Raw genomic sequence first — 23,707 nt, forward strand, 5'->3', positions numbered from 1 at the left:
ACCTCTAGGATTTGTAGTGATGTCACCTCTTTGATTTCTGTTAGTGGTTCTTTCTTTTTTGCCTGATTGGTAATGACCGAAAGTGTGTCAGTTTCAGTGATCTTCTGAAACAATAACAAAAGAACCCCAGATTTTTATTTCATTGATTTTTATTTTTGTTTTCTATTTGATTGATTACCACTCTGATCTTTGTTATTTTCACCCTTCCCCACCCCCTACCACTTGCTTTGGATTTCATTTGCTCTAGTTTAATTTGTTTCTAGTTTAAGGTAGAAGCTTAGGTCATCAATTTGATTTTTTTTTCTAATATAAGTATTTTAAGGGTGTAAATTTCCTCTTAAGTATTGCTTTAGCAGCATCACACAAATTTGGTTGTGATGTATTTTTAAAATTTCCTTTTGTTTTTCTCTTTTGATTCATGGGTTACTTAGAAGTCTCCTGTTTAGTTTTAAAAGATACGTGGGTTTTCCCAGAATTTTGTTTGTTTCTGGTTTTGTTCTATTGGGATCAGGAAACATATATACATTTTATTTTCATACCCAGTATAAACCTAGCATACACTGCTGTTATTTTTGTTTTAAAGCCTATTATCTTTTAAAGAAATTTAGGTGAAGCAAATGAAATTTGAATTAAATTAAATTTTTTTTTCTGACTCCTACCCCTGTCATTTGGGGACTCTATGTGTATATTAGGCTACATGAAGTTGTCTCTCAATTCACTGATGTGTGTGTGTGTGTGTGTGTGTGTGTGTGTGTGTTTATGGATAATTTTTATTGCTGTGCTTTTATGATCAATTTCTCATTCATCCAGCCAATGTCATTTTCGTCTCAGATATTTTAGTGTTTCTAGAGTTCTGTTTGGGTTTTCTATATTGCCTAACCTTTGGAACGTATGGAATGTAGCAAAAGGTTTTAATGCCATTTTGTGCTAATTTTAACATCTGGTTGAGTTATGTGTTGTTTTGATTGGTGATTTTTCATTATGTCTCATGTTTTTCTGTTTCTCTGCATGTGTGGTAGTCTTTGATTGGATGTCATACATTGTGATTTTATTTTGTTGTGTGCTGGATAGTTTTGTCATCCTGTAAATCATCCTGAGCTTTGTTCTGGGATGCAGTTCAGTTACTTGGAAATAGTTTGATCTGTTCATATCTTGTTTTATGCTTTTTTTGTTTTGGAGCCATGCTTAACTGTGAGCAAATTATTCTCCACTACTAAGGCAATACCTTCCTAGATTACCACAAGAATACTTTAAGACCACCTTCCCGAGTTTTCATCCCAGTGCCCTGTGAATTGTGACTTTCTTTAATCTTGTTGTGGAACAAGTATTATTCCCCAGACTGAGTAGTTTTCCCTTAGTGATACTCCTGAAATCCCTTAGTGATGATACTCCTGAACTCTTTCTCTGTGCAGCTCTCTCCTTTGGTACTCTGTCACATGAATTCTAGCTGTCTTACTCTTCCTGGATTCTTCAGCTTCGCAACTCTGGAAGTCTGCCAGACTTTGTTTAAGTGCCCCTTCTAAATGTGTTAACCCAGAAATTCTCACAAGGCAGTAATCTGGGTAAGAGTAATAGAGTTCACGTCAGTTGTTTCTCATCTCTCAAGGATGACTGGCCTTCATTGCTTGATGCCTGTGTTTTGAAAACTGTTTCATGTGTTTTGTCTGTCTGTTTTTGCTGTTATTGTTTCAGATGGGATTATAAATCAACTTCAGCTTATTCCTTCCTAGTTGGAAGCAGAAGTCTGGCCTTTTTAAAAAACAGATTAGTACTCTGGTATAAAATAATGTGGTTGTATTAGGAATAATTTTGGGGTGTTTGTGTGTGTATATGCTTAAAGAAGGTGTTAGAATTGTTGCCTGTAGATTAAGCAATAGTTATATACTTTATTTGCATTGTTTTGGGACTGCAAAGAGAAGGCTCACTGTAACACTGCATAAAGACAGATTTAGTATAGCAACAGTAAGATGCTACATTTCGGCCAGGTGTGATGGCTCATGCCTGTAATCCCAATACTTTAGGAGTCTGAGGCAGGAAGATCACTTGAGCACAGTAGTTCAAGAGCAGCCTAAACCTCTTTAGATGAGCAAGACTTCATCTCTAAAAATAATTTTAAAAATTAGTCAAGCCTGGTGGTGCATGCCTGTAGTCCCAGCTACTCAGAAGGCTGAGGCAACAGAATCACTTGAGCCTAAGAAATTGAGGCTCCAGTGAGCCATAATCACACAACTTCACTTCAGCCTGGGCAATATAGTGAGACCCTGTTTCAGAAAAAAAAAATAAAAACTGCTTTTTAAGAATAATGCATTTACTATCAAATGCTTTTTAAATTGTTCAAATGTAGGACTGTTTAAATGTCAGTAATAAATGTCTTAGGGATCTGGAGGTATATAGCATTTACTATTCATACAAAGCCTTAGATATTTAGTAAAGATGGTTGATACAAAGAATACCAGAATAGTAAATCAAGCTATTATTTGTAATTTCAGCTATTATACTGTGTTTATAAAGTTTCTAAATGCTGGTGCAAAATGATGCATATTTTCCCTGACATTGTAGTCTTCTAAGCACTTGTTAAGATTCTGAGTATATTATTAACATTTAATATTCTGAAATGTTGAGTTTTTGGCCTTGAATACCTAATATTTCAGACAGTATTGGTAGGTTTATGTTATCCCTCTTAAGCACCAGACCATATTGTTTTACTTTTCTAGCTCATATAAGGTAATAGTAGAGTTTAAAGATTTTGAACAGTCATTGATCTGTTTAGGGCAATATGTGTGAAACTTTTGCTATGATTTGATTTGAAGCCATTTTCGTTTTGCTTCCATATTCTCCATATTTCAAGAACATAAAATTGCACATGAAGAATGAGAAAGATGATCTTATCTGGAGAATTTTCACCCCTTTTTTTTTTTTTGCATCTTACACTGTTGAAACTGAAATTTCAAATACATTGTAAAATAGTAAAGTTAAAAGGAAAGCAAACAACCTGGCTTTGCTGAAGAAACTGTTTTCTTGGTCGTTCCTTTGAAAAACAGGAAGCCAGAATTAGAAAGAAATTTGAAACCTTGGATAATTTCTTTGGTTTTCTTTGGTTCTACTTTGAGTACTTCCCCACCTGCCTCGAAAATGTTAGGAATTCAGTACTACCATAAAGTAGTTTGGGCAAAACACTGCCACTTTACTCTGTTATGCATAAAAATGTTTGACTAGAAACAGCTAAATGTAATATTTTATACTTACAGAAATCTAAAATGGTTGGTTGAACTTCACAAGCCACAGATGTATGTCATGATAATGTAACAGCACTGTTTTTAATACAGTTTCTTTTTTAAAAATGTGAACTAGCTGATGTTCAAATTTTGGAAATTAAAGGTTTGCTCTGTTTTGCTTCTATATCTTGGGCTATATTTTGTAGTAAATCAGAGACCAAAAGATTGATTTAAAAATATATAAATATGCTTTTCTGAAGTTAATACTGTATAATTTTTGAGTAAGTACCTTGTCATAAAGTTATAATAAAGCCATAAAGTGGCATTGTTGCTTTATAAACTTAGAATAATTATTTGCCATGTTAGTGCGGAGTTAAAAAAGTTCTATATATTCTGCAAAATAATCACTCATTATCGAATAATACAGTTATTTGAGAATATTTATGTCTAGAATATTTTATGAAGTACTGATTTCAATGACATGTTTTGAAATCTTTTCAAATCTGTAAAAACCCTCCTTTTCAATATGGGTTATATTAAGTTACTATTATTTGCATAATTAAGCTATAATTCTCTAAGGGAAGGTATTGGAGAATAAAATTTTTTTCAAAGAATTTATAAAATTAAAATTTAGGGTTACAGTTGTAGCCTTACCCTTTAATTCATGACTAAAAAAATTTCTCTTTCAGACAGCAAATGGATACATCTTGTTTTTTCATATTACATCTACAAGAGGGGACAAGTATCTTTACGAACCAGTGTATCCCAAGTAAGTTTGTTGCTTTTTATTCTTTTAACTTATATACTTTATATTTAGAAAAGCTTTATAGTTTTGAGTTGTCTGTAGTGATTAAAATAAGACTAAGTCAGCATTTCCAAAATAGTGTTTCAAAAATTACCAGGTATTTGAACTGTCATTTCTTGAATAAAGAATTCTGTAAGTCTGGGCATCTTGATGATAAACTATATCAAGAATATTTACTATTAATAAATTGCACGTCTAGCATTTCTCAGTCCTTATTAGGGAAGAGCTAAGAGATCATGAGAGGAAGAGTTGAAATGTTGGTAAGTTACAGGTACTTTTGCCTGTCTTTTCGTGTATGCATAGAAAAAAAACCCCAGAGAGGTGTTAACTTTTGGTTAAAATTTGGGAAAAACATGGACTTTTGCTCTTTACACTGTGTAGTTAGGTATATTTTGTGTTGTTTTCTTCCTTATAGCAGGCCTTAACTTTTGAAATAAAAGCACCTATCATTGTAAAGTATTTTGTCTTTAAAAAAAAAAAATAATAACTCAAGCGATAAAGCTGGATAAAAATAGAAGAGTATTTATCACATTTCTAGGTGGTGGAAGACATCCAAAGTTTAATAGGTATATAAGAAATTAAAGAGAAAAACAGATTTTACTGTGTGAAAAATTTAAGTTTTTGAATATTAACAGAAAAAAAACATTAACAGCAAGTAACTTGGAAAAAATCATTTGTGGTAACTAGGGCCAAGTCTTACTACTTTTATATAAAAGAGATATATAAATTGCCAATAAGCACACAGAGATTCCACTAGATAAATAAGTAAAAGTAATCTCATAAAACGAAATACTCTAACTAACAAACTCAAGAGAATTTCTGTACTTTAAAGTACAGAAATTTTTTTGATGATAGGATTCAATTTAATTTGGTTATTTTTCAATAAAAAATTTTTAATGCAAAAATTTTTAGCACATAAATATAGTGCAAAATGATAGGAACATCATGATGTATTGAGAAATTTTAAGTTCAGTTAAATTCAGACCCAATAGTAACCCAAATAAAATAAACACGTAAAGACAGTGCAAACTGATAGAAACATCATGATGTATTTAGAAATTTTTAATTCAGTTAAATTCAGACCCACTAGTAACGGAAATAAAATAAAACATTAAATATAACCATTTTCTGCCCACACATTTTAATATATTAAAATAGTTTTTTAAAATTATTACTGCTAACAGAGGTATAATAGAAGTTGTGTTACACACTTCTGAAAACAAAGGTGTGATAATAGGGAGTTGGTTAACAAGTTAACTGTGGTACATCCTTCTGTGATACGGAGTCATTAAATATAAAGTCTCAGAAAAATTTATAAACTTAAGAATCTGACCATATTATAATGCCAAGCGAAGAAACAAGTCACAAAATATTATATATGTAACATGACCACAACTACGTAAAACAGAACAACAAAAGTCATCTGAAGACAAAACCTAGAACAATACAATACAATACAAATATTTGTAGTAATTTTTCCTGATTGGTAGGACTGTAGTGATTCTTCTGCTTTTCAATTCTTAAATTATTAACTGTTTAGATTTTCTTGATGATATAGCCACTTGTTTTTGTAACAAATATAGTGCTAATTGCAGTTTTGGAATTCTTTAAAGTACAGAAGTTTTTTTGATGATGGGATTCAATTAAATTTGGTTATTTTTCAATAAAAATTTTTAGTGCCAAAAATTTTAACACATAAATATAGTGCACAATGATAGGAACATCATGTATTTAGAAATTTTAAATTCAGTTTTATTGGTAAAACTGAAAAAAACTGAAGTTTTTTTCATTCTAAGTGATAATTTTGTGATTTTTTTTGAAGAACTGTTGTAATCAATGACTAAAATTAGATTTACTTGTGCATTTTGAACTACTGTAGTTTTATTGCTTAATTTAGACATGTTTCTATAAAAAGCAATAATCAGAAGCAACAATTTATGTTTCTGTGGTGGTAGAGAAATAACTTGAAATAGTGAAAATTCTATTTTCTTTTTTTCAGTTCACTAATACAATTACACGTTTATAGTGTTTTGGGATGGTATTTTGAGACCCACTTTTTGTGTTCCAGAAAAGTTAAGGAACAGTTTCTTTCTTTTCTGATTCTAAAACTGCAAGAGACACCAGTTAACTAATAAGTCCTGACAGTGCATGAACTTTGCTGTGTTTGACTGTGTGTGTTAAGGCAGAGAACTCAATAAAGAACATACTCTCTTTGGGCATTATTTCACCATATGGAAAGTCTTGGGTTTCAATGGCTGGCCTCAATTATATGTGCATTGCCTTAGAGCAGCTTGAATAATAGTTAAAGGTATAGGCTTTCATGTCAGATAGACTTGGAATTAAATGTTCGCTGCCGAGAACCAACTCGGTCAGGAGCTCCTTACCCAGGCGAGCTGAAGGTATTGAGAGGCAGACACCCAGATAGCCAACAGAATGGATCTCTCTGGGGACCAACAGCCTGAGAGCCTGCGGGGCTTGCAGCTCTCCAGGACTGAAGTCCCCCAGCAGAAATTCATTCATGCATTTATTTGCTCTTTGACAGGTGAGTCTTATTAATTCACAGATGTTCTACATATATTCTTATTAATACACAGGTATTCTACATATACACATAACTCAGGAATACACCAGGTAGGCAGCTGTTACACGCCCACCACCAATCACAAACTAGAAGGTATCCTCCACAAAGGAGCCATGGGGCAGGGTAAACTTAATGTTTCTCAACAGTTCTCTCTACCATTTTTCAGCTGTGTGACTTCTTTCAGGTTATTTAATACCACCAAAAACTTTCCTAATCTGTAGAGTAGCATAACAATAGTAATCATTTCATAAGATTAAATGAGATCTTTCATATTCATTGTTCAGGTAAGCACATAGCTTATGGGATAATTAATAAAGGACAGCTGCTCTTACCAGTAATTATTTTTTCACCAAGTTTTTACATCATTTCTAAGCTTTTAAGTAATTTTTAAATATATTTATATTTTTCTACTTGATAATTTGCTTCTTTGTCAGAGTCTAACTTCAAACTGCTACCTGAAGTGAAGTAAATCTCTTACATGAAAATAGTTCTGTTGTGTATTTGTGTGCTAGACTATTTTTCTAGTTGGATTACTTAATCTAGTAAGTTTCTTGGTTTTTCTGCAGAGCACGTTTGTACAAAGGGAATAAAAATAACTTCTTGAATTGTTAGGAGGATTAAATAAATTCACATTCTTAAAATCTGAAAAATCGTGGTTATATAAGGATTTGAGGAAAGTAAAGTTTGATTTTGACAGTGGTATCTTCATTATCATATGTGACATTATAAACATTTGTGTAGTTTGAGACACTGTTCTAAGCACTTTTTAATACTCAATCCCTGTAGCAACCCTATGTGGCAGTTAGGTATAATTATTATTATTATTTTTTTTTTTTGAGACGGAGTTTCGCTCTTGTTACCCAGGCTGGAGTGCAATGGCGCGATCTCGGCTCACCGCAACCCCCGCCTCCTGGGTTCAGGCAATTCTTCTGCCTCAGCCTCCTGAGTAGCTGGGATTACAGGCACGCGCCACCATGCCCAGCTAATTTTTTTGTATTTTTAGTAGAGACGGGGTTTCACCATGTTGACCAGGATGGTCTGATCTCTTGACCTCGTGATCCACCCGCCTCGGCCTCCCAAAGTGCTGGGATTACAGGCGTGAGCCACCGCGCCCGGCCCAGGTATAATTATTATGCAAACTGCTGCACAGAGAGGCAAAGTAACTCACGCATAGTCACATGCTAGTGAATGCAACAGATAGGATTCAGACATAAGTGCTGCAGCTCCAAAGTCTGTGCTGTTAATTAGTAATATATTGCCTCAACCCTGTTTATGCTCCATCCAGCTACTACTTTGGGATTTATCTGGGAGTAGAGAATGGAAAAAAAAAAAAAAAAGGAGAAATGATCTGGAGTGGTTTCTAATAGTCCTGAAGAATAGAGGCAGTATAATTATTGAGGCCAGTGGTTAATCTTCCTTTTCTCACTCATTTATAGAAATACTATTGTCTCGTTTCTCTTCTCTAAATCTTATTAGTTCATCATAAGAGTTTTTCTAGAGTATCTTAACTTCCCTGTATTATGTGACAGCATCTTAACCTCAGACTGCATATCCTTTTCCACTGCATATCTTTTTCCACAGGTCAGATGCCTCATGATCTATCCTAGTTTCCACCTAGTGTTGTTTCTAGCATCCTTCTTATAGATGTTGGGAGTCAGTCTTTAACAATGGTGGCAGTTTTATTAAGTGACTCCTTATACCTCAAAGATCATTTATTCTTTGATGAATGAATTTTCCATTTTAGAAGTCTTAGATTCCTATGTAACAGTCTTGCATATTCTTCACGTGTACATGTGTGCACCTATGCAACAATCTTGCATGTTCTTCACATGTACCCCAAAACCTAAAATGCAATTAAAAAAAAACTAAAAAAAAAGAAAATTCCACACCTGACATGTGATGGGTCACAATCAAAACTTTGTTACATAAAAATGTTATTTTAAAAATGATAGAAAATGTATCTCAGGCTATGTGTATAAGGTAAATATGAAACATAAATCAATTTCATGTTAAAAAAAAGTATTAGATTCCATTTTGTATTAAAATATACTTCATATTAGTTGTTGGACCAGACTAATTGAAGGTTGTCTGGACATTTTATTTTATGGTTTGGAAACTTTAGTGACATTAATGGAGGAAACTGCCAGGGATAAATCAGAATTTGTGTTTAGCTTTAGAATGTGTTCTTGGCCGGGCGCAGTGGCTCACGCCTGTAATCCCAGCACTTTGGGAGGCAGAGGTGGGTGGATCACGAGGTCAAGAGATCGAGACCATCCTGGTCAACATGGTGAAACCCCATCTCTACTAGAAATACAAAAAATTAGCTGGGCATGGTGGCGTGTGCCTGTAATCCCAGCTACTCAGGAGGCTGAGGCAGGAGAATTGCCTGAACCCAGGAGGCGGGGGTTGCGGTGAGCCGAGATCGCGCCATTGCACTCCAGCCTGGGTAACAAGAGTGAAACTGTCTCAAAAAAAAAAAATGCGTTCTTATGCTTATGTTTAAATAGAAGTTTAATAGATCTTTACATTGCACATCATATTTAATTTCATCATAATGAAAATAATTTAAACAAATATGTCATAATATATACTTTGTTGAGAGTAGACATTTTTCCCCCTTCTTCCTAAAATAATTTAAACAAATATGTCATAATATATACTTTATTGAGAGTAGACATTTTTCCGCCTTCTTCCTATCTTTCCGCTGCCTACTATTAACCTCTTTTTCTGTTAGAGACTAGCATTATCGAGGTTTTCTTTAAAAAAAAAAAAAAAAGTTTTTGTGCTAAAATTCAGTACCTTTTTATATAGTAAAGATATCAGTCTTATCTTTTTCACTGAAGAAAAAAAATCACTCCAAAATATAATCATATCTCCTCTTCTTTCCCCCCCAACATATTTCATCAGATGGTGATGCTTCTTACCAGCTCAGTGTTAATGAATTAGTGCCAGCTGGAAAGGAAGAGAAGCGTTACCTGAAGTTAGCAATTTTTAACTTCAACATAACTTGTCCCTTCTAAAATCCAGCTTCTTTGCAGAAGAAACCTACAGTAAGGGACAGAACCATCTAAATCATATCAAATTTAGAGGTGAAAAGAGATCTGAATTAGTTACAGACTCATGAAAGTTTCCCTCAACACGTTTATTTCTTTTTGTTATTATGTTCTGAGTGTTCGTTTTCTAGAGAGGAAACTTAAGCCACTTTTCCCTTTCATTTCTAATAATACATCTTGTTCTGCATTCAGTTTATAAACTTGAAAAAGTATGGTAGTGGTCTTAATGTTTATGTTCTGCTTGAGCCTCTGAAAACATCCCATATCTAATTTGATTTCAGTTTATTTATATTCTGTAAATGTACATGGGTGAACTTTCACTATTGAACTTTGTATGTTGCATGCACACATTACCTTACAGTTGCTTGAGCACTTATTAATAGGATTGGTAACAATTTTACTATATAAGTTCTGGGTAGTGAAAACTGCTTCCTTATTGGCCATACTTCCAAGGGTAGCACCTGAATCCAAAAAATGATAGGACTGTTAAAAAAAATGTGCCCAATTCGGAGGGCACTACACATTGTTTTTATCAGACTAAAGGCTGTCTTCATGTGTGCTAATGTAAACAATAAGCAGTTTTTGTTTTTTGTTTTTGGTTCGGTTCTATAAAAAGTCTGGTGAAAGGGTACTACCTCTTTCAAAAACTTCTTCTGAAAATTATTTTCATCCATCTGCCTATCCATTTTTAAAGTATTGAATTTTGTCAGGTTCTAGGAACTGTTGTAGATACTAGAGATCCAACAGTGGAAAAAAACACAACAAAACAAAAAGCCATACTGATAGAGCTTGTTATTCTTCTAGTAGAGAGTGATAGGTAAAATACATTATGAGTTAGGTGATCCACTCTATGGAGAAAAATAACGCAGGGTAAGGGAGAGTGGGAATATGACTTAAAATGGTGGTTGGTGTCTTCACTGAGAAGATGACATATAAAAGGATCTCAAAGACGATGAGGTAACAAAAACATACATTCAGAGGGAGACCATTCTGAATTGGTGAGATTTAGCAGGTATGAAAGTTCATAAGAAGATATCAATACTGTGTATAAATTTTAGGTCCTATCTAATAATTTATAGTTAGAATTTTTTATTATCTGTAAAGTTGAAAAATCAGTCTGATTTTTAGATAACTGAATCCTGGGAAAGTCAAGAGCCCTTTTTTTTTTCTTCCTGTAAATGGCACCATCATTTATTTGAGTTTATTCACTCTTCCTGCCCACTAACATCAACAGCCAGTCTATATCTAGTCCAGTATATTCTACCTTGTATGTCATTTCTTTTCCCTCCTTGTAATTCTCAATGACACTACTTCAGTTTAGGTCTTGTCACTTTTCTCCTTACTATTTCTTCTTCTTTCTTCCTCTTTTTCCTCTTCTTCCTCTTCTTCCTCCTCCATGTCCGACTCCGCCTCCTCCTCCTCCTCCGCCACCACCTGCTCCTCCTCCCCCTTCCCTCACCCAGGCTGGAGTGCAGTGGCATGATCTTGGCCCCTTGCAACCTCCGCCTTCTGGGTTCAACCAGTTCTCATGTCTCAATCCTAAGTAGCTGAGACAACAGCCGTGCACTATCATGCCTGGCTAATTTTTGTATTTTTAGTAGAGACAAGTTTTACCATGTTGGCCAGACTGGCCTCAAACTCCTGACCTCAAGTGATTTCTCTGCCTCTGCCTCCCAAAGTGCTCGGATTACAGGCATGAGCCACTGCACCTAGCCTATTATATCTTCTTAATTTCAAATTAATGTCTAAACCTCACTCACTCACTCCCTACCAAGCTATACATGCTTTTGTTTTGTTAAATTTTATTGCAGTTATTATCAGTCATCTTTTGTACAGTTGTATGAGGTAGATAACCTTGGATTATTTGTTTCTTCCTCTGGATTATTTGTTTCTTCACTTTCCATATTCAGTCATCAAATTTTATTGATTACAGTTTTCCATTGTCTCTAGAATTCATTTAAGTCTATTTTACTCTCATCGGTCTTTTTAGGAGCCCTCATGTCCTCCTCCTCCTCATCTATTAAAAAAGCTTATTCACTAACTCATTTCTCTTTCCCTCGTCTCTTTCACCTACATAATGAAGTTTATCATTTGTATTGATAACAAATTTTTTTTTCCAAAACAAAGTCAAAGCTCTCTGGCCTAGCGTTTAGAACCTACTTTCTTCATATCTCAAACACATTGAACCCACAATTCCAATTTAATGCCTCTGTTCCTTTGTTACTTGCTCTATTCAGTGTGACTCCCCTACTATCTTTTTTAAGTAAGAAATTTATCTGACTTCGTTTTTGAAGCTCAGGTCAGACATCTCTTGTACTCTATAAACCTTCTGTCCTCAACTCTTCTATCCTCACTTGTACCCAGTAAATAACTGATCTGGTATGTGCACTCCTGGAGTACTTTTTAACAATTTACACTACTAATTCATGAGTGTCTTCTTATTAAAAAAAAAAAAAATCAAACAATGAGAGATCTATAAAGATATAAAATGAAAAATGTAAACATTGCTTTTTTAGATTCTAATCTCGTTTCACTCTCCAGTTGTCCTGTATCTCGAGTAAATAAATACCTGGGAGTAGAATTGCTGCGTCGTATCACATGTCTAGTAATTTTAGATTGGATGTTAGATATTGTGTTACATTATTCATTGTCTGATTTTTGTCCTCTTCCTTTAAAGAGTATTGAAGGTTGTTTTGGGTGGCAGTTAAGCTACTTTGAGATGTTCTTATCTTTTGAGGCTTTTTGTGTGGTTTTTAGGGTGGATTTAACCATTAAGCTAGCTTAGCCCTTCTAAAGTCTCCACTGAATGCCCTGGGTCTTTAACAAGGTCTCTCCATTCTGGCTAGTCAGAACCGAAATGTCTCCTGAGTTCTAGATGAGTTAGGTAGCCAAAAATCCTAGTAGTCATGCTTTGCCTGGATTTGTGGAATGTCATTATATATTTGCATTTTATGCGGTAAGACTCAGAGGAAACTCCTGCAGGTTTCTAGAGCTCTTTTGCTGTGTAACTCCCACATCACTGGTGCTCTGATTCACAAATAGCTGCTTCTGCTTCTCTGAACTTTAATCTTTTTCTCCTCAACTTATAAAGACTGTCATATTATGCCGAGGTTATCTCACCCTATGTGATGGACAAAACCTTAAGAGGTTAGAAGGTGACTTCTGCCAGAAAACCTGTTTGTTTTCCTTCACTCAGTGATAGTCCTGTGCTGCCTGCTGACTCATGTCTGAATATGGTTGGTTGATGTATTTTGTCCAGCTCTCTTGTTTCTGGGCACGAGTTTGGTGCCAGTTACTCTACTAGTAGAATAATAAAATGATCATCTAAGTGTCCATCAGTTAGAACTATTTTCAGTCTTTCTCCACTAGAGTATGTTTAAGCACATCCACTATCATTATTTCATTTCATCCAGAAATACTTTTTTATTATGATGAGCATTCCAGTAAACAATGATGAATGCAAATGATGAAATATGAGTCCTAGAGTTTTGGGAAAATAAATCATTCTGAGCCTTTCCAGAATTATGGTTGGAGAACTAAAGTCTCTTAGTCCCAGAATTTATATAGGGCTGCCAGAACTTTCTAGATTAAGCCTTGCACATTTAAGAATCATCTCAAATGGCATTCATCCTCATTTATTGTATGCCTACTATCATCTCTAAAACACTTGCTATACACTGGTAGTAAATATGCTAATGAATAATTGTTTAAAATTAATGACAGTATGAAATAACAGATTACCAAGTGAATATCTTGAAAAGTCATAATAGTATTTCAGGGTAAAGTGATTAGTTGTCAAGGGAAGTTTTGTAGATGAAACTTGAGTTCTATACTTGGGAGAGAAGTCAGGACTTAGGTAAGTAATGTTGCATGGAAAAACACTATAATTAATTGCATTCTTGAAGTTTCTGTTCCCCCATGCCCCAAATCCATCAGGTTATTTGCCACATTATTATTTCCTTTAGTTGGCACATATCTCTTGAACAAAAGAATTTGCTCAAATAAATAGCTGTTGAATTTAATTTTGAGTCAGTTTTCAATATCACCTGATCTAGCCCTCCAAAGCATACATGACGTGCTTTAAAAGCAGTCTTCTTACTTTTACTACTTCTGTGTAGTTTTTATGCTACACTTTTGGGTATTGTGGTTTGATTTTTCATTTTTACCAATTTGATGAGAAATTACTCGCCCCTCAGCGTTCTGGGAAGTTTGACAGTAGTTGACCCATCCCATAGAAACATTTCTTTTTTTTTTTTCCCCCCCCCCATGGCTCTTTGAGGGCCACTCATTAGCATGAATGCCTTATTATTCATTAGAATAGAAAACTGGGAAGCTTTACTTTAATTGCAAACGTTAATGTATGCAAAATACATTAATAGAACAAAACTCTCAAACTGGCTTAATTTCATTTTTCCTACTTTCTTGTGATATTTTTCTTAGACTTGCTATTACTACCTCAAGTAAATATGCAGAAGTTTAGAGATATGGAAAAAAATATGGCAGTTGGAATCAGAGAGGCTCAGGTTCCAGATCGGATTCACTTTTTCCCAAGACTTTGGAAAAGCCACTTTCTAAAGTTCCTTTCTGTGCTGTGTGTCTATAAAGTGAGAAAAATGAATTATTATTTGATTCTTAATAAGTTGCAACTGTTATTGTTGTCTAGGTTGCCTTTCGAATTATGTAAATATAATCTGCCTCCATTGTATATTTAAGACAAATTATATGTGTTTAGAAAAGAAGAGAATTCTAGTTCATTAAGCGTGAGGTTTTAGAGTGAACTAGAATTTGAAGAAAGACAAAACTTTAATAGAAGTTACCAAAAAATACAGGTGTACTTGTTCAACAGCAAGTCTCAAATTGAGCCATGTATCAAATGTAAGCAATAACAGACTTGACCCCTCTGGGGAACTTTGGCGAAGTATTTATTTATACAATACTTGAAAATGCCAAGTGTTTACAAAGATAGCTTCTTTAATATAGTGAGAAACACATTACAGCATATCCTGTAGTGTCATACATTGATGAGGGAAAAGAATTGATCCCTTGCCAGTGCTACTGTCAGTGTGGAATTTTCTTTTTCTTTTTCTTATTTTTTTTTTTTGAGACGGAGTTTCGCTCTTGTTACCCAGGCTGGAGTGCAATGGCACGATCTTGGCTCACCGCAACCTCCGCCTCCTGGGTTCGGGCAATTCTCCTGCCTCAGCCTCCTGAGTAGCTGGGATTACAGGCACGCGCCACCATGCCCAGCTGATTTTTTGTATTTTTAGTAGAGACGGGGTTTCACCATGTTGACCAGGATGGTCTCGATCTCTTGACCTCGTGATCCACCTGCCTCAGCCTCCCAAAGTGCTGGGATTACAGGCTTGAGCCACCGCGCTCCCTATGTCTATATAGTTCTGTGCTTTCCTCCCGCATCCCAGAGATGTGCACTTTAGGTGAATTGGCGTGTCTGCATGGCCCCAGTCTGAGTGAGTGTGGGGTGTGTATGTGAATCTACCCTGCAATGGAATGACAACTGGTCCAAGGTGGGCTCCAGCTTTGGCCCTGAGCTGCTGGGATGGGCGCTGGCCGCCTGCAGTTCTAACCTGGAATTAGTGAGTACATAATTATCCTACTCGTTTTTATTGATCTTTCTTAAATGTATGTATAGCTTACATTTATTTCAATGTCTGTTTTGTTCTTTTTTCCCAAAAATCTGTTTGCACATTGCATATGTAAATAAAATATAAAAGTAACATTTTATAAAACTTTCTAGAGACAAATTTCACACAATGGTAAGGGCAACCTAGTGTCTCTAGATTGCTTCTGTTTCGTAAATTAGGTTTTAAGAAATCCTGTGTAAGTCCATTTTTGTAAAGTATAATTGTTGGATTTTTCACATTTTGGATTTTGGCAATAATCTGAGATTTACAACACTTTCTGATGTCTGTTAACTTTGACTCTGAAACTAAATTATTGGATTTCATATACAGTATTAAAATTAGTGACAGTTTACCATGATTAAACTTTAAAGCATATCTGAAAGTATCTATCTGTAAATAAGACAAATTGTTTGCAGAATTAGCTTTATATAGCCAGTGATGTGTAAACCTCTTGGCTTTAAGAACCACGACAATTTAGAATGCATTGAGAAAACTATCACACGATTTATTCAAAACTGAGTTAAGAAAAATATGAGGTTATTTTTCAAGATATTTAGAGAAATGCTAACTTCTTCACTATTTCCTTTATTCATTAGCTGTTTTATTTGAGGAAGAACTATCCAGTGGAGGGAAATATGAGGGCATAGTTCCCTAATGTTATCACAAGAAAGTAGCAAATTTTTACTTCAGTTAAAATTTAGAATTTTATTATTTTTTATTTTTTAATATTTATTTTTATTTTTATTTTTTTAATGGATTGGAGGTTTCAGTGGGACGGGAGAATCACAAGGAATCAGGTGTTCAGAGGAATGTATTGAGTAGAGGTGAGGAACTAGCATGTTGAAAAGTGAAAAAAGGAGAGAAGGAGAGGAAGAAAGAGGAAGAAAAAGAGGGAGAGAGAACAGGAATATTGCTTCATTCTAAAAATGGGTATTAATAATAGCCGATCAATATTTTGTGTATTTAAAATGGAGAACTCTATAAATATTTATTGAGTTTACTTGTTCCGGATCTGAGTTGAAGTCCTGGATATCCTTATTAATTTTCTGTCTCGTTGAGTCTAAATCTCGTTATGGGTCTTATGTATCTGGGTATTAAGATCTCTTATTGTTGCATTGATCCTTTTACCACTGTATCTTTGTTGATTTGAAATTTATTTTATCAAATGTGAGAATTGCAACTCCTGCTTTTTGTTTATTTATTTATTTTTGCTCTCCATTGGTTGGTACATTTTTCTCCAACCCTTTGTTTTGAGTCCTTGTGTATCTTTGGATATACTATTAGGTTTTGGCTGTATCTTTTGATTGGGGGATTTAGTTGATTTAAATTTAGGGTTACTGCCATTTGATGTTAACTGGCTATTTTATCCATTCATTGATGTAAATTCTTCTTTATGTTGATGCTCTTTACTTTTTGGTATATTTTTAGAAAGGCTCATACTGGTTGTTCCTTTCTATGTATAATGCTTCTTTCAGAAGTTCTTTTAAAGCAGGCCTGGTGCTAATAAAATCTCTGAGTACTTGCTTGTTCTTAAAAGATTTTATTTTTCCTTCAATTGTGAAGCTTAGTTTGGCAGGATATGAGATTCTGGGCTGAAAGTTCTGTTCTTTAAGTATGTTGAATATTGGCTCCCACTCTCTTCTGGCTTGTAGGGTTTCCGCTGAGAGATCTGCTGTAAGTCTAATAGGCTTCCCTTTATGGGTAACCTGGCCTTTCTCTCTGGCTGCCCTTAGTATTTTCTCCTTCGTTTCAACCCTGGTGAATCTAATGATTATGTGCCTTGGGGTTGCTCTTCTTGAGGAATATCTTTGTGGTGGTCTCTGTATTACCTGGGGTTGAATAGTGTCCTGCTTTGCTAGATTGGGAAAATTTTCCTGGATAATATCCTGAAAAGTATTTTCCAGCTTGGATTCATTCTCTCCATCACATTCAGGTACACCAATCAAATGTAGATTGGGTCTTTTCACATAGTCCCATATTTCTTGGAGACTTTGCTCATTCCTTTTCATCCTTTTTTCCCTATTCTTGTCTTATCGTTTTATTTCATTAAGTTGGTCTTCGACCTCTGATATCCTTTCTTCTGCTTGATCCATTCTGCTATTTAAACTTGTGCATATTTCACTAAGTTCTCGTGTTGTATTTTTCAACTCCGTTAGTTCATTTATGTTCCTCTCTATATTGTCTATTCTTTCCAGCATTTCGTCAAACCTTTTTTCAAAGTTCTTAGTTTCTTTACATTGGGTTAGAACAAGTTCTTTTAATTCCCAGAAGTTTCTTATCATCCACCTTCTGAGGCTTACTTTAGATAATGAAACACAGTCCTTTTCCATCAGGGCTTGTTCCATTGCTGATGAGGAACTGCAATCCCCTGTAGAGGGAGAGGGGGTTCTGATTTTGGGTATGCTCGGCCTTCTTAGGCTGGTTTTTTCCCTTTATTATAAATTTATCCATCTGTCGTCTTTACAATTACCTCCTTTCTAATTAGGTTTCTGAGTCTACATCCAATTTATTGATTCCCAGTGCTGGGATTCAAGCAACCCACTGCGCCGGCCAAAATAGCAGCAATAAGACTGATGGTGCTCTTCTGCCCGGGAATCTCTGGTCTGGCTTCCTTCTTGAGTCCACAACAAGCAGCTCTGCCTTCCCAGAGCTCCAAACACCAGTCAGTAAGGGAACCAGTCCCGTTTACTCTGCATGAAGAGCTGCTGTGCCAAGGCGCTGGCCACAAGAGTCGCGCTGGCGACCCGTGGGGCTCCTCCACTAGAAATCTGCTGGTCCGTGAGCGACGAAAATTCGTCTGAAAGTGTGGCATCTTCTCCTTCTCTGAGCTTTCACTGGGAGCTACAATCCTGAGCTGCTAGCGATCAGCCATCTTGGATCTCTCTCCAAGATGATATCTATTCTAATAGAATTTTATATCTATTGAACAATCATTCCTACTTTTTTTTTTTTTCCTTTTACTGGTTTCTTGTCTCTCAGGGTCACTGTTCCCATGAGCTTGCCCCACTCCATCTCCCCCCACTCCACCAAGTTGCCTTTATTGAAATGTTTGTTCCTTCTTTCACAAATTCTGCCATCGGTTGTGGGGAAACCACCGATTAACTACTACTGAGCTGGAATGACTGACAAGTCTTTAGCCAGTTCTATAAATTTTGTTAGTTTGTTTTTGTTAGCCCCACTTAATCTCAAATAGGTAGAAATCTAGAACATAACTGAGGAGATTATAATGGGATTAATTCCCTTTGCATATCACATAATGTATTCAGCTGTTTCGTTTCTTTTTGTTCATATGTGATTTTGTATGTTTTTGTGTTTTCAGAGTCAAAAATCTGAATATTTATTTAGCATTTACTTTGGCTAAAGAGTGATTTATTAAAGCTTTAAAACAATAACTGTAGCTCAAACTTTTACATTCCATCTACAAATCTTATAAATCTATCTGTAAATCTAGCAAATTTTAACACTTTTAGAGGGGAATCTTACAAATTAATTATCTTATGTATATTAAGGTATATTTACAAATATACGTTAAAACATATAATAAATTGTATATTTTGTTTCTTCTCAAAGTACTGGAATTGGCTAAGCTTTGCACCTTTTCATGTGCAGATATTTTTGCCAAAACATGATGTATGCATTGTGTAAACACCTTCATTCTGCACAATTGCACACTAAAAGCAAAGCTTATGGAAAAATGTTTGAGACAGATTACTTAAAACTTCCTATAACTTTAAACTACAGGAGTCACGAATAATCTTAAAAGTTAGAAGATAATTAAATTTTTTCTTTTCCATGTAGTTTCACAAAGACAACTGCAAGTTATAATCTTTTTTTTTCAAATAAGTATAATTTCCTACACTTCCCTACTCTTCACATTCTTTGCCCCAGTTAGCTTACCTAACTTTTAGTTCAGATTCCTCTCATAATCATATGGTCAAAGTCTGGTGTTTATTTTCCTTTCATGTTTCTTCTCAAAATTTATCAAAACTACTGTGACTTAAATTGGCTGGGTTCTATTTCATTAGTGCAAGTAAACAATAACTTGTTATACCCTATCTGTGGTATAACTGTAGAATAGTTGGTTCATCTGTTCATTACCTATAGAAAAGTTTTGAATTATTTTATTCTCTTCATGAGTGGATGTGTATATAGCACTCTGATGGATTTATTTATCTTTTTTATCGGCATCTATATTTAATCCTTTGGAGTATATTCATTTAAATGCAAAGTATAGCTTAGAAATAAACGATCAAACTGGGCGAGGTCGCTCATGCCTGTAATCCCACACTTTGGGAGGCCAAGGTGGGCAGATCACTTGAGGTCAGGAATTCAAGACCAGCCTGGCCAACATGGCAGAAACCCATCTCTACTAAAAATTCAAAAATTAGCCAGTGTGGTGGTAGGCACCTGTAATTCCAGCTACTTGGGAGGCTGAAGCAAATTCCTTGAACTGAGAGGTGGAGGTTGCAGTAAGCCAAGATCATACCACTGCACTCCAGCCTGGGTGACAGAGCAAGACTCCATCTCAAAAAGATAAAAAGAAAAAGAAAGAAATGTTCAGTTACATTTTCTCTTGAAAATTTAGGTTTTTGTTTTACATACATCTTCCTTGACTCATATAGTGTTACACACTTTTAAACAACCAGGTCTCACGATAACTTACTATCACAAGAAGAGCACCATCAGGGGAAATCGCCCCCATGATCCAGTCACCTCCCACCAGGCCACAGACCCAAACCATATAATTCCACCCTTGTCCCCTCCGAAATCTCACATCCTTCTCACATTTCAAAATACAATCATGGCTTCACAAGAGTCCCCCAAAGTCTGAACTCATTCCAGCATTAACTCAAATGTCCAAAGTCTCATCTGAGACAAAGCTAGTCCCTTCCACCTATGAGCCTGTAAAATCAAAAAACAAGTTAATTACTTCCAAGATACAATGAAAGTATAGACATGGGAGTAACTACTCCCATTCTAAAAGGGAGAAATCAGCCAAAAGAAAGGGGCTACAAGCCCCATGCAGATCCTAAACACAGTAGGACAGTCATTAAATCTTAAAGCTCCAAAATAATCTCCTTTGACTCCATGTCTCACATAGCATTAAGTACACTTACCATGTTTTGTACAACTATGATGATTATCTAGTTCCAGAATTTTTACATCACTCCAAGCAGAAACCATGGATTGAGTAAGCAGTCATTCCCTGTTCTTTACTGCACTCAGCCCCTAGAACAATACATTTGTTTCCTGTCTCTGTCTCTATGAATTTGCCTATTCTGGAAACATTGTATAAAGGAATAATACAGTGTGTACCTTTTGTGTCTTCTTTAGTGTACTGTTTTCAAGGTTAATTCATGTTTCAGCATGTATCAGTACTTCATTTCTTTTATGGCTGAATAATATTTTGATATATGGATTTGCCACATTGTATTTATCCATTAATCAGGTGCTAGACATTGAGGTTGTTTTCACTTTTTGGCTATTGTGAATAGTCCTGCTATGACTAGGAATGTTCATAGCAATTGTTCATGTACAATTTGTATTTGAACACCTGTTGTCAGTTCTTTTGGGGTATATACCTGAAAGTAGAATTGCTAGGTTACATGATAAGTCTATGTTTAGCTTTTTGAGAAACTGCTAGACTGTTTTCCCACAAGCCAAAGATGAGGGTTCTGGTTTCTCCATATCCTCATCAACACTTGTTTATTTTCTGTTTTTTATTACATTAGGGTCATTTTAATGAATGTGAAATAATATCTCATTATGGTTTTGATTTGTATTTCCCTAATGATTAATGACACTGAACACACTCTTTGGCCATTTGTGTATCTTTTCTAGATAGGTACCTATTCAAGTCTTCTTCCCACTTTTCTTCCTTTTTTTTTTTTGAGATGGAGTCTCTTTTGCCAGACTGGAGTGCCCTGGCACGATCTCAGCTCACTGCAACCTTTGACTCCCTGATTCAAGCGATTCTCCTGCCTAAGCGTCCCAGGTAGCTGGGATTACAGGAATATGCCACCACGCCCAGTTAATTTTTGTAATTTTAGTAGAGATGAGGTTTTACCATGTTGCCCAGGATGGTCTTGACCTCCTGATCTTGTGATCCACTAGCCTTGACCTCCCAAAGTGCTGGTATTACAGCCGTGAGCCACCCACACCTGGCCTTTTTTTTTTTTTTTTTTAAGAAAGTTTCTTGTTCTGTTACCTAGGCAGTGGCACAATCATAGCTCACTGCATCCTTGATTTCCTGGACTTAAGCAGTCCTCCCACCTCAGCCTCCAGAGTAGTTGAAACTAGCAGGCATTTACCACCACAACTGGCTATTTTTTTTTATTTTTTGTAAAGATGGGATCTCACTATGTTGCTCAGGCTAGTCTCAAACTCCTGGGCTCAAGCAGTCCTTCTGTCTTGGCCCCAAAGTGCTGGAATTACAAGCATGAACCACCATGCCCCGCCTCTCCCTTCTTTTTATTTGGGTTGCTTATCTTTGTTTGAGTTGTAAGACTTCTTTATATGTTCTGAATACTAGATTCTTTTAAGATACATGATTTTCATTTTTTTTTTCTCATTCTCTGGGCCTTTCACTTTCTTGGTAATACATTTTGCACAAAAAGAGTTATAATTTTGATGAAGTCCAATATATATATACATTTTGTTCCTTATACTTTGGGGGCTTATATTTAAAAAACAATTGCCACATGCAAGACCATGACAATTTACCCCTATATTTTCTTGCATTTTTTAAGAATAGTTTTAGTTCTTATATTTAGTTTTGGTTCATTTTGAATTATTTTTTGTTTATGGTGTGAGCTAAGGATCCAACTTAATTCTTTTGTAAATGACTATACAGTTGTCCCAGTACTATTTGTTAAAGAGATGTTCTTTCCCCTGTTGGGTGCACTTGGCACCCTTGCCAATAATCAATTGACCATAGGTGTATAGGTTTATTATTGCACTCTCAATTCTATTCCATTGATCTGTATGTCTGCCCTTATATCATTACCACACTGTGTTGGTTACTGTAGCTTTGCAGTAAGTTTTGTGATTAGGAAATGTGAGTTCTCCAACTTTGTTGTTCTTTTCAAGATTATTTTGACTCTTCAGGGTTCCTTGCCTTTCCATATTAATTTGAGGATCAGCTTTCCCATTGCTGTTAAAAAAAAAATTGGGATTTTGGTAGAAATTGCATTTAATCTATAGCTAATACTTGGGAAGTATTAACATCTTAACAATATTAAATATTTCATTCATGAACATAGTATGCCTTTCCAATTTTTTAGTTTTCCCTTAGTTTATTTACACATATAACTCTTATGCATCCTTGGGCCAATTTATTCCCAAATATTTTACTATTTTTGATGCTATCATAAATGGAGTTGTTTTCTGAAATTTTTATTGCTAGTGTAGAGAAATACATTTGCTTTCTGTGTTGATCATGTACTATAACTTCGATGAATTCATTTATTAGCTCTAATAACTTCTGTGGATTCTTTAGAATTTTCTATATATACTATACTATCATGACATCTTTGAATAGAGAGAGTCCCATTTCTTCCATTTGTTTTGGATGACTTTTACTTCTTTTTCTTACCTGATTGCTGTCTAGAATGTCCAGTATGATGTTGAATGGCTGTAGTGAGAGCAGCATTCTTGTCTCAAGCCTGATCATAGAAAACTTTCAGTCTTTTACCACTGAATAAGATGTTAGTTGTGTGTTTTTTCATGTATGTCCTTTGTCATTTCGAAGAAGTTTTTCCTTTCCTAGTTTGTTGAGTGCTTTTATCTTAAAAGAGTATTAGTATTTTTCACATGCATTTTTCTGCATGAATTGAAATCATTCTGGAATTTTTCCCCTTCATTCTGTTAATGTGATTACATTGTATCACATTGATTTTCATGTGTTGAACCACGATTGTATTCTTGGGCTAAAGACCACTTGGTCATGGTGGATAATCCTTTTAATATACTACTGGATCTAGTTTGCTATTATTTTGTTGAGGATTTTTGCATCTATATTTATAAGGTATATTGAGCCATGGTTTCCTTTTCTTTCAGTGTCTGTGTCTTTGACTTTGGTATCAGGGTAATGCTAACCTTATAAAATGAATTAGAAGGCCGGACGTGGTGGCTCACACCTATAATCCCAGGATTTTGGGAGGCCAAGGTGGGCAGATCACCTGAGGTCAGGAGATGAAGAACATTGTCGCTGACATGGTTAAACCCCATCTCTACTAAAACTACAAAAATTAGCTGGGCATGGTGATGTGTGCCTGTAATCCCAGCTACTCAGGAAGCCGAGGCAGGAGGATCATTTGAACCAGGGAGTTAGAGGTTGCAGTGCGCTGAGATTATGCTACTGTCCTCCAGCCTGGTGATAGAGTGAGACTTTATCTCAGAAAACGAGAATG

General features: G+C 35.3%; 1 protein-coding gene across 9 annotated transcripts in view; it reads left to right on the forward strand.

Annotated features, from left to right (window-relative positions):
• RIC1 (RIC1 partner of RAB6A GEF complex) overlaps window positions 1–23,707 on the forward strand; it is a 134,254-nt gene that overhangs the window by 50,638 nt on the left and 59,909 nt on the right. For all 9 annotated transcript variants that reach the window (XR_008481523.2, XM_008996619.6, XM_078368494.1 and 6 more), the window contains one exon: window positions 3,905–3,984. Coding sequence is in view for 8 of the 9 variants with exons in the window: in XM_008996619.6 (XP_008994867.1) it covers window positions 3,905–3,984 (80 nt within the window). In the remaining variant the exon portion in view is untranslated. The remainder of the gene's footprint in view (window positions 1–3,904; window positions 3,985–23,707) is intronic.

This window comes from Callithrix jacchus, chromosome 1 (assembly GCF_049354715.1).
Source record: "Callithrix jacchus isolate 240 chromosome 1, calJac240_pri, whole genome shotgun sequence".
Classification (NCBI taxonomy): Eukaryota; Metazoa; Chordata; class Mammalia; order Primates; family Cebidae; genus Callithrix; species Callithrix jacchus.